Source organism: Scatophagus argus, chromosome 20 (genome assembly GCF_020382885.2).
Source record: "Scatophagus argus isolate fScaArg1 chromosome 20, fScaArg1.pri, whole genome shotgun sequence".
Taxonomy (NCBI): Eukaryota; Metazoa; Chordata; class Actinopteri; family Scatophagidae; genus Scatophagus; species Scatophagus argus.
Genome location: NC_058512.1, coordinates 510001 through 521890, shown reverse-complemented (window position 1 = coordinate 521890; position 11890 = coordinate 510001). Strand labels below are relative to the sequence as shown.

Below are 11890 nucleotides of genomic sequence, written 5' to 3'. Positions count from 1 at the left end.
CGATGGGTTCACTTCCCAGACGCCTGAGCAGCCTGTGCAGGGATTATGACACGTGAAAGTCCTCGCTGTCAGACAAACCATCGTCCACCACCGTTCTTAAGATGAAAAGGATTTAGTAGCAGATTTATTTTGTACAGAATTAAAACCAACTAAAACATTGAGACTGTGACGAAACGTCGCTGACTTTTTCTCGATTCTTCAGTTAGAAGCAAATGCAAAACAAACGTTATGATTGGCACAGTCAAACTTTACAGTAAATACAAAATGTGTCAAAGTGTCCACGCTGACGGGCAGCTTTCACTCCATCTGCAACCCAAAGCCGCCGTCTCAGGAGAGTCTGGCGGCCTGTGGGGACATCCTGGTCAGGGTCTGCAGGGTCCGTCACTGCTTTGAGGCTAACTCTTCGAACGTTTGGACATGAACACCGCGTTGTTGTAACCTTCTCTGTTTCGGGCGATTTCAATAGCAAAGAACTGAACTCTGGTGGCTGAAAACAAGAAAAATCCCAAATTAGCTGCTTGTGTCTCACCTCATCAACGCAGGAGCTCCAGTGTGAGCTGCCAGCTTACCGAATATCGTGTTCTCCTCCGTGTAATCCTTCTCACAGTCCAGACGCAGCAAAGTGCCGTAGTTGAAATCTTCGACGAGGCCTTCAAACTGGTTACAGAACGGACGCCATATCTGCAAACACACAAACAAACCGAATGACTCTGGTGTGAAAACATGAAGTTGTACACATAAAAATCAAGTTCATTTACATGTCGAGTTGCATAACAAAGTCTGAAAAGCTTTTGTGAGAGCGGCTGGTGCCCGAAGCGTCCAGTTTCTCAGCTGATCTACAGCTCACGCTGACCTCTTTGGCCTCGGCCGATTTCAGGTCGTCCGGTTTCAGCAGCTTTACGTCGAGGTCTTTGAACGTTTCTCTGAACGACGAGTAGATTTTGTCGTCCAGCTTCGTCAGCTTCAGGAACTTCGGATCCACTGATGAAATGAGCTGAAGGCAGGAGAGTCGACATCAGGTTTCAGGAGGTTTGTGAAGATGTGATGAGATGAGGCTGATTTTGAATGCGGGAGTAGTTTTACATTGTTCTGCTTCCTCACCAAACACTACAAAATCGATTACGTGGGTGTAAAATACTTCCTGGTAAAAGTTTACGCAGGTGAGCTGATGGTCTTACATTGAAGTAAATTTCTGCGTGGTTGTAGGCCTTCACTGCCCACATCATTTCAAGCCGAGGCTGAGAAAACAAAGACACGCAAAGGTCAAAGGTTATTACGGCTACCCGACTGAGCGTTCGCTCTGAGCCCGGTGCATGCTGGGATTTATCTCTGCGACAGATTTGTGTTTCTGTATGCACTGAAGGCATAAAAAATGTCCACTTACATCATTTTCATAAGCGTCTGCTGGAAGAGACAGAGCATGTGCGGCTGCGGATGCTCCCTCGACCCCCTGTGAACCCAAAACACACCGTTAACTACAACAGGAAGGACTGCTGGGCGGGCAAAGACAAGGAACAGAACCGCATCAATGGGGTTATCCGAACTGGGCCTTCGTGAAGGCAACAGAAAGAGGACAACAGGAGGAAGAACATCACTATTCCAAACAGGAGTATCAGAGAAACACCAGATCCTGGTACGTTACAAACCCAGCAACACTTTAAGACACAAACTGGTACACCCTAAGGACAAAACCCCCAGACACAAACCAGGTAACGTGGTATATGCAGCGCAGTGAGGAATGTACTTATACATTAGAGAAACCAAACAGCCACTCCACAGAGGTATGGCACAACAGAGGAGCGCCAAGACCTCCGGACGGGACTCAGCAGTCCACCTGCACCTCAAAGCCAAGGGACACTCCTCTGAAAATGACAAGGTTCATGTTCTAGCCCGGGGAGGCAGACGGTTTGAGAGACGAGTAAAAGAAGCCATTTTTGTTACCCTGGATAAGCCTTCACTCAAGAGGGGGTGGGCTCCACCTACAGGGTCCTCCTGGCTTCTCTGCCCAGGAGACTCACAGTCCGGTCTCATTCTAATGACCCTTTTTACCATAACGACTCAGGTGGCCACAACAACCCAGTTAACGACATGGGGGGTCAACGTCAGACCCCCTAACGACCCTCGTCACCTCTCAGGTGGATGTCAGGGATGAGCCTACAGGCTCACAGCCCTTTTGTTTAGGAATTCAATGCCCACAGAGGTTCAATACTGAACAAGCTTCTTGGACGAGAGGCGAAACGTCCAGAATTTCCTACACAGACCATGACCTGGATGACTGAGAACCTTCACCGACAACAGGAAGGAGGCGCAGTCTGACGTACGTCTGTCAGCATGTGCAGGTAACTGTTAGCACGTAACACGCGAGTTATTAACACCTGGACAACACGCAGAGGATCTCCGCTCTCACACATTAACATGTCCTGAAATCCCGACATGGCGGGAGACACTTTAATAAGATTAACACTCTGACTGTCAAGACTTCACTGGTTGTCCACACGATGTTTTCTACACGTGTTTCTTCTGCACCAGCTAGCGTTAGCATTGTTAGCTGACGACCCTGCTTCAATAAACCGCCAAACATTTCACTTCATTTCATCACCTTCACTTGTAGGATCCGTTACAGACTCTGTGCTGAAACAACTCACACAACAAACCCCTAAAAGCCTGGAAATGTGTACACGTTAGCTCACAGTTTGAGACATACCAGAGAGGCCAGTCCGTTGTCCGACGCCATTTCTCTCAAACAAAGATCGCCTTTGCTTGAGATGGCTGTAAATGCACGCATGCGCATTTCTCATTTTGTCTCCCAAAGACGCGGGTGATATTTTATTTTATTATTTTACTGTGCATAACTGTTGCTGTGCTGAATATGTGCCATCACGGATCACTGGAGAATTAAACTATTACGAAGCTCTTTAAAACGACCCCCAGCGGCGTCCGTTTAGACTTTTCATTAACGAAACTTTTCAGGTGTGCGTCCGTACGAACATTTCAGTGACATCGAGTCAGGACTGTGCTTATTCCGGTAGTTCGTTACTGTCACGAACCATTTTAGGCAGAACATCCTGCAACAGAGTGAGCTATCCTCTTTTTTTAACTCTCTGTGCTCAACTTTGACACTGTGGTGACGTCACGTTTAAAGGGCCAGACTTAAAAACAACTTACGAATGTGTTCATTTCATTGACTGAAATTCATTTCACACGCACATTTACAGGTAACACAACAAAAATACGTCACTACAGGTGATTTAGTGAAGTTTACAAAGACGGTTAAACTGAACATCATCTCGCTCCATTTTTCTATAAATCCAAAGGCTGTAAAAATACTAAACTATTACTGATAAAACACGCGTTTTGTTTCAACTTTTACCATCTAATCATAAAAAATACAAATCTTTTAAGTTGTAGCCCTTCACCTGAAAGCCCGATTCCTCCTTTGTCCCTCGTGCCATCAGGCTTCACAGCTCCTCACGTGGAGGGAGGAGGAAATCGGCTACCAATCGGGTACAAAGGAGAGAAGGGAAGGAGTGGAGGCCACTCACTGCACAATCATTTACTAGCCATATAAAGTTGTCTATATTTTGCCATGTACAGTAGATATATTTGTATTATTTTTTATTTTATCCTTATCTCTCCTGTTTGCAAATAGTTGTTGTTTGTTTGTTGTTGTTGTTTGCAAACTGTCCTGTGTGCTGCTTCCTTACTTTTTAAGCTGCCGGAAATCCAGTTTCCCTGAGTGAGTCACCCCGAAGGGATCAGTGAAGTGAAGTCTAAGTCTATAACGTGTCCTGTTGTCGGTACATTTATTACTGTACTCAAGTACAGTGACAGAATTTAATGCAGAAGAGTACAGCAGTCACAAGGGACATGAAGTGAAGGTGAAACTTCATCAGCCTTCATTTTATAAAAGAAGAAAACATCTGATTCAACACTTGTTCTGTGTGTTCCAGTGAAGATGGATGGAAAAATATTCATGTTTGTTATCTCATGTAAGTGCACAGATATAGAAGACCAGATACGACAGCGCGCTGTAACAGCCCGCTAAGTAACGTGAATACGTGGCGGCCATATTGATGGGAGCCACGTTCCCATTAAGGCAATGTATGTACACTGAAAATAAATGATAACTTGCTCATTTCACAATTGATTTTCCTGTGGGCTACTTTTTGGTCAACGTCAACGCGTGCTTTTTTTCACAGAATTAAATTAAAAGATATAAAAAAACGGAAAAGGCTTTTTATCAAAACAGCCTTCATTTTCAGTTATTGTACCCCTCAGTTCCAAAGGCCAGGGAATATTTTACATTTAGCCATTTTATGTATACATGTATATGCATAGATATATAGTTATATGTATAAAAACAGAAAGATAAATATGTATTTATATTTAATTGTAAGGGTAATCAAATCAAATCATCATGTATATTTATTTATGTATGTGTCTCTGCCCCCCCTCCCCCTCCCAACATGTATATTGAAATAAACACTCTGTGGAGATAAAACAGAGTAGAATTTATTAACAATTATACAAGTTACAAACAACTACATTGAAATTTTAAGACCATAAACACTTCACCTTTGACTTATTGGACCTCCTGGCTGGAAACCCTGAAAGAGGAGCGTTTTGCATGACCTTTTCCTTGTACTTCCACCTTGTAAATCAGGGGAAGCGAGTCTGGCGATGTGGTGCAGCCTTATTTTTAAAAACACTGAAGCCATCAAGAGTGACTGCTGGTTCTCTATGCCAAACTGGGCTTCCTGTGGCTTTGGGCTACAAACACAGGTATGGTGGAAAAGAGTGTGCAGTAGGTCATCTTTAAAGAAACAGAAAAAGTGTAAATTGTCATGAAAATAATGAGCTGCTGCATCTTTGTAAATGATGCACTTACTTTTCCGAGATGAGCCGGGAAGTCAAACACAGACGGTTTGATCATGCAAATCTGTCCAGTCCTGTCCAACTCATCTGGTTTGAAATGTTTACTGCACAACAGACTCGTCTCTGGCAGCAAAACCCTCTCTCCTCAGAGCTATTTCCCACTTTCTGCGTTTGTCATAGTCCCTGGGAAGCCTGTATGGAGTAAGAATAGTAGATAGAGAAGTAAATTAGTCTGATTAGAAGTGTGTCAATTATTATTATTGAATTAAACCATTATTATTGAATTAGAAATGTGCCATAAAATCGTCTTGGAGGCAGACCGTAGAGGGTAATCTGGATTTACGTGGATTAGGTTTTCTTACTACTATTGGTACTAGCAGTAGTAGTAGTTATAGTAATGCGATTACCACCAATAGTAGTGGTAGCTCACAAACTACTACTAATACACATGCTAAGACCACTTCCACGACTCTGACGGCTATTTATACTTCTACTACTGCTTGCACTTCTAGTATTTCACTATTGCTTGTACAATAGCTAATATTAATCATCTGGTATTTGGCTGTCAAGCTGCTAGCTTAAGTTAGTGTTTTGCTCGTAGCCAAGTAGCTACTGAAGCTCTCAGACTGGAAGCTCTCAACAAGATTAAATAACGAACAAACAGAGCCAAAAACCATTCTTACCTATGAAAGGTTATTCCAAGTTTCGTTGTGTGCAACCGTAAGCAACACAACGAACGGGCATCCTTGTTTTTGGACTTCCGCTCCGTCCACATCCATTGAAAGCTCTGACAATTTGCCCCCACTAGCTTAGCCTCGCGGTCGGCACGCGGCTCAAAGGGGCGTGTCGTATCTACTCATTCATATCTATGGCTGTTTGGTTCAGCCAGTGCTTTACTCTGCCACCTTGTGGCCAAAAGGATTCATTTCGTCTTCTGCGCTTCCCTTCAGACCTTCAGTCCGCAGTCCGCAGTCCGCTCAGGCTGAAGGTCTGGACCCTCTGGAGAGTCACCTGAACCGGAGGTCTTTGAACAAGGCCCTGATACTCAAATCAAAGTCATTTTTTGGGGTTGGGAATGGAATTTGGGTTTGGGAACTTAGGCATGATTGTTGTTGTTGTTGTTGTTGTTGTTTGCAAACTGTCCTGTGTGCTGCTTCCTTACTTTTTAAGCTGCTGAAATCCAGTTTCCCTGAGTGAGTCACGCCGAAGGGATCAGTGAAGTGAAGTCTAAGGAAAATTACTGTACTTTCTTTCTGCATAATTTGACCTTGCAAACGGTGATTTAAATGAGACAAAGTGAAAAGGTTCTAACACCTCGCCTACAGACACAGAAGGTCCCAGAGGACAGAAAGCCCGGATTTAACCGTCAGCATCATGTGTTTACATGCTTCATGTAAAACCTGAACCTGCACTGGTAGCCCCCTGCTTTCCACAGATCTCACACCACCACCACCCCCACCACCACCAACAACAACAACAACAACAACAACAATAACAACAATAATAATAATAATAACGATAATAATAAACGTCTTTCAGTGTGTTGCTGTGGGAGCTTCATCATGTCTCCTGAACATTATGTAAAATCAGAACACAGCGCTGATTGTTTCCTCCATCAGGGAAACTCCTCCTCCTCCTCCTCCTCCTTCACCCTTCCTCCTCCTCCTCCTCCTCCTCCTCCTCCTTCACCCTTCCTCCTCCTCCTCCTCCTCCTGCTGGGGTCACAGCAGCCCCGTGCCCGGCTGTAGCAGCAGCTACATCACATCTCACCGCTCCTCCTCCTCCTCCACCCTTCCTCCTCCTCCTCCTCCTCGGCTCTGTCAGCAGCGGAGTGCCTCCATCGTCCCGATCTCATCCCGCACGCTGCGTTTTATTCTGCGCTGTTGGGAGGTAAGAAGCGCTTCTTTTCTTCATCTTAATGTTCGGAATGTGAAGGGGCACGGCCCGTGTTTGTGCCGGGTCCGAGCCGGGTCCGAGCCTGGTCCGAGCCGTGTTTGCATCGTGTGGCTGCAGACGCGCTTGTCTCCTCTGCCTCCGTAAACACTGAAGGCCACACGAAGCGCAGCGGCTTCGTCGACTCACCGTTTCACACCAGGTGTCCGTGTTCGAGCGACGAAAGCCAGAGACAAGCGGCAGATTGTCCAGATGTCGTCTGCTTTCTCGGCCTGCTGGTCTCCCTGCAGGCCCAGGAGGCGCAGCTGAATCCATAACCGCGAACGCGTCTGAGGCTCCACATGAGGATGCTGACGGTCTGCGCGGCTGTCTGGGTTGGCTTGGTTGAGAAAACGCTGGAGGAACACCCGACTGATGTCCTCAGTGTCTTCTGTGTGGCTCACCAAATGAAACAGAAGCAAAAGGTGCGAGCAGGAAGCGTTTCTGAAGCTGCAGCTCGGGATCAGGTTCTGATTCACTGCTCAACCCTAAAGAATCGGCGTTTCAACGTCTCGTTTTGTCTGAAAGGTTTGCAGTTTGCTGCCCGGACGGAGGAGGAAGACCAGCAGCCGATGCTGCTAAAGGAAAAAAGATCATAAAAATAATGTGTTAGAAACATATCCGATTGTTGAAAACAAAACACATCTTTTACAGCTACAAGAAATGTGAATATTTTATATTTTTTAAACTGTTTTGCATCATTGTAAAATGAATATCTTTGGGTTTTATACTTAAATATGACTCGAGAGACATTAACAGATCTTTTCACACTCTTATAATTAGTTGATCATGAAAATGATAAGTTGATTTATTGATAAGCAAATAGTCCTACACCTGCTGACAGGCTGTGTTAAGAAGCTCCGCTTTTCTTATTTTCCCTTTGAACTGTGTGTGTGCGTGTGTGTGTGTGTGTGTGTGTGTGCGTGTGTGTGTGTGTGCGTGTGTGTGCGTGTGTGTGTGTGTGTGTGTGTGTGTGCGCGCGCGCGCGTGTGTGTGTGTGTGTGTGTGTGTGTGGTTGGACTAATGGGCTCCACTGATGACTCTCTGGCAGTTAAAAGCTCTTAGTGATAAGACTATCGGACGCCGTCAGTCAGTCCTCTGAGGCTCTCACACACACTGAGCACAAAACACTTAGTTTTCTGCGTCCATTTTGTTCTCGCACTCCTCTACATTTGAGGAGGAAACGTCGCAGTCGTTCACTACATTCATCTCACTGAAGCTTTTACATGCTGAGTCAAGTTAAATTGGATATTTAACCAAAGTCTGAACCAAAGTCATCCATGTTAGCGGCTCCGCGAGGCTGCACTTTGAGCTACATGCTAACATCATCATGCTAACATGCTGATACTTAGCATGTTTTTCGAAGAAGAAGAATCACTTTATTGACAGTATATATATTTATATTATATTTATACACACACACACTGAATTGGTCTTCTGCATTTGACCCATCCTTAGCTGAACACACACATGCAACACCCGGCAAATTACATGCAGTGAAACACACACAGCAGCAGTGGGCAGCATCAAGCGCCCGGGGAGCATATTGGGGGGTGAAGTGCCTTGCTCAAGGGCACATCAGCCGGCTAATGGAGGGGGGGGGGCATTTTTCACATTAATCACTCCACCACACCCACATTTTTCCTGCCCATCAGGTGGGGGAATCAAACCGATGACCCTCCGATCACAAGCCGCTTCTCCAACCTCTGGGCCACGGCTGCTCCTCTTAGCATGTTTTTACCATCTTAGTTTAGTATGCTAGCGTGCTAACATTTGCCTTCCTGCCGTTGGCTGATCTTTGAGTGAACAGAGAGTCCAAAATGAAGGAAGTTAACGTAGCCTGTTAGCTTACGTTTTCCTGAAGCTCCTGCTCCACCACAGACACACAGGAGACTTTATGCTAAGCTAAGCCAATGAGCTGCTGGCTGTAGCTTCATATTTACTCTACAGACATGAGAGAGGAGTGAATCCCATCAACCAACAAGAAGGACAAGATTTCCCAACTGCTGAACTACTGCTAGGTCAAATCTTTGAATTTCGTCACAGTGTGGTACAAATGGCAACTGGACCACTTTCTGTTTCCCAACCAACAGCACAGGAAGTGAGTTTATTCATTAATTTATTCTATAATGGAGTGATGAAAGCAGACAGAAACGGTACCAGACCACCCCTGACACAATCAGCCTTCTTCTTCCTGTAGATTTTGTGCCCTGAAGCGGACAGAAGCACCCAGTCTAAACACTGATGGAGTCGTTACTCTGTAGACATTACGTGGTACAACAGCAACAGGACGGGAACGTGTTTTAGGTGTCTCTATCCAGAGGACAACATCTGTCTGCACTACATCAACAGTCCAGGTTACACTGATGAAACCCATTTGTTTCCCCCCGTGCAGATTGAGTTCAGATGAGGACAGGCAGCAGAAACTGATCTGGTGTCAGTTTTTGGGGTCGAGCTGACGACATATGATTGTGAGAACTAAATGGAAGAGGGAGGGAAGGTGAAGGTCCCCGGCTGCGCTCTGCTGATTCTCTGGAGGGAGGAGGGTAACCACAGCAGTAACTGCTCAGGACCGGCTGGGCGTTGGCCTCGCTGGGCGAGCTGATAAACAGCCAGGGAGGGGAGGGGAGGGGAGGGGAGGGAGGAAGAGGAAGGCGAAGGGCGGGATGGAGATGGAGGAGGAAGAAGAGGGAAGCAGATGAAAGCGACACAAAACGAGGAGGGGGTTCACAGGAAGTGGGGATCTTTAGGGGAGGATATCCTCCGCCGGCAGAGAGACTCTTATGTTGTTTGGGGACAAGGTGTCCTTCCTACAGCTGGTCCCCCATCCCCCCCTCGGCCCCCGAGGAGGCTCTGATAACAGCCATGCCTAAATCTGATTCACAGGCTTGTTTTACGCACAGTCTCCTTGTCCCCATCAGTCCAGCCTCACCAGGGACGTGACGCGTCTGGAAGGTCTGAAACAGGATCATTTGTCCTGAGAGCAGCTCAGACGCCGGAAAGACGATCTGTTACCTTTCTGGAGAAACGTGATATAACGAGCTCACAGCGCTAGCATGCTGATGTTTAGCAGGTGTGGTGTTTGTTTAGCATATTAGCATGCTAACATTAGCCTTCCTTGAACTGACAAAATGAAGGGAGCTGTTGTGGCTCATTAGCTGTGTCACCATCCAGTTTTATTTTTGTAGAACTGAACTAAAACCGGCGCGAATCCACCACTGAAAGAAGTTAGCGAACTGTTTGCTGGGTAGCCTCATCTTTTAAAGTGTGATATTTAATGCATTTGCTTTTCCCTCAGATTGAAGATGAGTCACTCGTTCATAGAACAGCAGCCTGTGTGATGGCTAATGCGTTTGCTGATTGACTCTCTCCGTGTTTCTGTGCAGCTGATTGAAACCCGACAGGAAGAAGGCTTCTCTGCAATCATGCAGAAGGTAATCAATCATCCTGTCAGGACTCAGCCAGTGGCAGCCGGACAATAAAAAGTGCACACATTTTAAACACTCCAGAAATGAGTTTTGTCCATCATTTCTATTAGTAATAATAACATTATACTCCTGTCTGAGCGCTGAGGCCCGGGAACACGAAGGCTTTGTGATCCAACAGTTTATTCAGGGTTCAGACTGGTTTAGACCGGTTCAGACCGGTCACAGCCCGATCTGATGGACTGTCAGGAGCAGTAATGTCCGTCAGTCGCTGAGACTCTGGCTCCAAATGACATCACCAGAACAAGATGGCAGCACTCGTATGGGGGACGTTCTGGTTGGTCAGGACCCAGGTGTAGTCTGCCATGACCCAGAAGTCCTGCAGTCTGAGCCCACGTCAGCTCTCTGTTCAAGTCTTGGCTGGACATGAAACTCTCCTGGCTGAATCATCAGTACAAACATGTAAAACAATCAGTTTAAAACATACAGAAAACAATAAAATAAAGAGTAACATAATCTTTGTTTGTCCCCCTGCTGGATGCATTTTCAGTCCTGGTGGAAATGATGGATAAAACTCTGAAAAGAAGACCCCAACTGTAGTAAAATTCACCTCCTGAATGTTGCTGCTGTCACAGGTGGAGGGACAGGTGACCCCCGTCAACCTGCCTTCTTCCAGGGGCCTGAGCACCCCGGGGTCTCCCGCCACCAGCATCACGGTAACTCACTTGTCCACCTGCTCGAAGACACCTGCGTTATCAGTGCGTCCACACAAACATCAGCCTGTGTGTGTGTGTGTGTTCAGGCGCGAGTGGACGACCAGGTGGTGGGCTACAGAGACCTGGCAGCCCTGCCCAGAGACAAAGCCATCCTGCAGGTGGAGAGACCGGACCTGATGACCTACCAGCCACACCTCAGCTTCTCGCCGCTCGACCCGCCACGCAGAGAGGTACGCCGCGCGGGTCATGGCAGCCATCGCTGCGTTTTGCGTGTAGCTACTGAGCATGTGCAGGTTCTGCTGCTGCCGGCGGTTTCATCTGTCACAGTCTGCTGAACCATTTACACTCCACGACATGTAAACAAAATAATGTGTGTCACCTGTGTTTGTGTGACCCGCAGAGATCTCTGTCCCCTCCGTCCACGTCTCCTCCCAGGTCTCCGGAGGTAAGAGCAGACGGACAGCCTGCCGATGACTTTAACGGGGTTTCACCCAGCAGGCGAGCCCTCGGTGACCCGCTCAGACTCTCCACGAGTCAGCTGACTGGTGTTTTCGTCTTCTCTTGAGTTTCAGTCACGACTTTGTCCTCCTCGCAGTTAAAATGTGACCTTTAATGCGTCCAGTTTGGCAGCAGCCACTGAGGACAAAGTGTCTCTGTTGAGACTCCCGCAGACGTCCAGCAGACAGCTTCTCACGTTTGTCTCTGGACTCTCTGGTTTTAAAGGAGTCTAGCAGTCGACTGAGCGTTTCATGAGTCCTTATTTCAAGGTTCTGGTTTTAATGACTTGACTCATGACTCATCAAGCTGACAGAACAAAGTTTAAAATAATGTCAAATAAATCCTGTTTTAATCCAGACAGAGCAGGACGGGGGGGTTACAGGGTTGGTCACACTCATAAGTGTGTGTGTGTCAGCGTGTGTGTGTGCATTTTCCAGGTGAAGA

At 46.6% G+C, this 11890-nt stretch overlaps 2 protein-coding genes and 2 long non-coding RNA genes across 8 annotated transcripts in view; 1 reads left to right on the top strand and 3 right to left on the bottom strand.

The window, feature by feature from the left end:
• Positions 1–96: 96 nt before the first annotated feature.
• On the bottom strand, positions 97–2963 carry pbdc1 (polysaccharide biosynthesis domain containing 1). The gene is made up of 6 exons (XM_046374912.1): positions 2705–2963; positions 1385–1450; positions 1179–1238; positions 854–994; positions 570–681; positions 97–487 (listed from the first exon to the last, which is right to left on the bottom strand). Exons 1-6 carry the CDS (start codon positions 2789–2791, stop codon positions 396–398), a joined length of 558 nt encoding a protein of 185 aa, XP_046230868.1. The 5' UTR covers positions 2792–2963; the 3' UTR covers positions 97–395.
• A 1527-nt stretch (positions 2964–4490) lies between these two features.
• LOC124051750 lies at positions 4491–6121 on the bottom strand. 2 transcript variants are annotated; one of them, XR_006841872.1, is made up of 3 exons: positions 5559–6115; positions 4889–5067; positions 4491–4813 (listed from the first exon to the last, which is right to left on the bottom strand). It is a non-coding gene; the product is annotated as an uncharacterized LOC124051750 (long non-coding RNA). The 2 variants fall into 2 exon arrangements; XR_006841871.1 differs by having other exon boundaries at positions 4491–5067; positions 5559–6121.
• A 3332-nt stretch (positions 6122–9453) lies between these two features.
• dmtn (dematin actin binding protein) overlaps positions 9454–11890 on the top strand; it is a 9099-nt gene continuing 6662 nt past the window's right edge. For 2 of the 4 annotated variants that reach the window (XR_006841844.1, XM_046375056.1), the window contains exons 1-5: positions 9973–10241; positions 10868–10948; positions 11035–11178; positions 11349–11393; positions 11884–11890. The exon at positions 11884–11890 is cut by the window's right edge and continues 102 nt beyond it. Coding sequence is in view for 2 of the 4 variants with exons in the window: in XM_046375056.1 (XP_046231012.1) it covers positions 10155–10241; positions 10868–10948; positions 11035–11178; positions 11349–11393; positions 11884–11890 (364 nt within the window). In the remaining 2 variants the exon portion in view is untranslated. Of the gene's footprint in view, positions 9881–9970; positions 10242–10867; positions 10949–11034; positions 11179–11348; positions 11394–11883 lie in introns of those variants that run through there. The other 2 variants (XM_046375057.1, XR_006841845.1) reach the window with 2 other exon arrangements.
• Positions 10449–11669, bottom strand: LOC124051564. The gene is made up of 3 exons (XR_006841846.1): positions 11328–11669; positions 10843–10965; positions 10449–10673 (listed from the first exon to the last, which is right to left on the bottom strand). It is a non-coding gene; the product is annotated as an uncharacterized LOC124051564 (long non-coding RNA).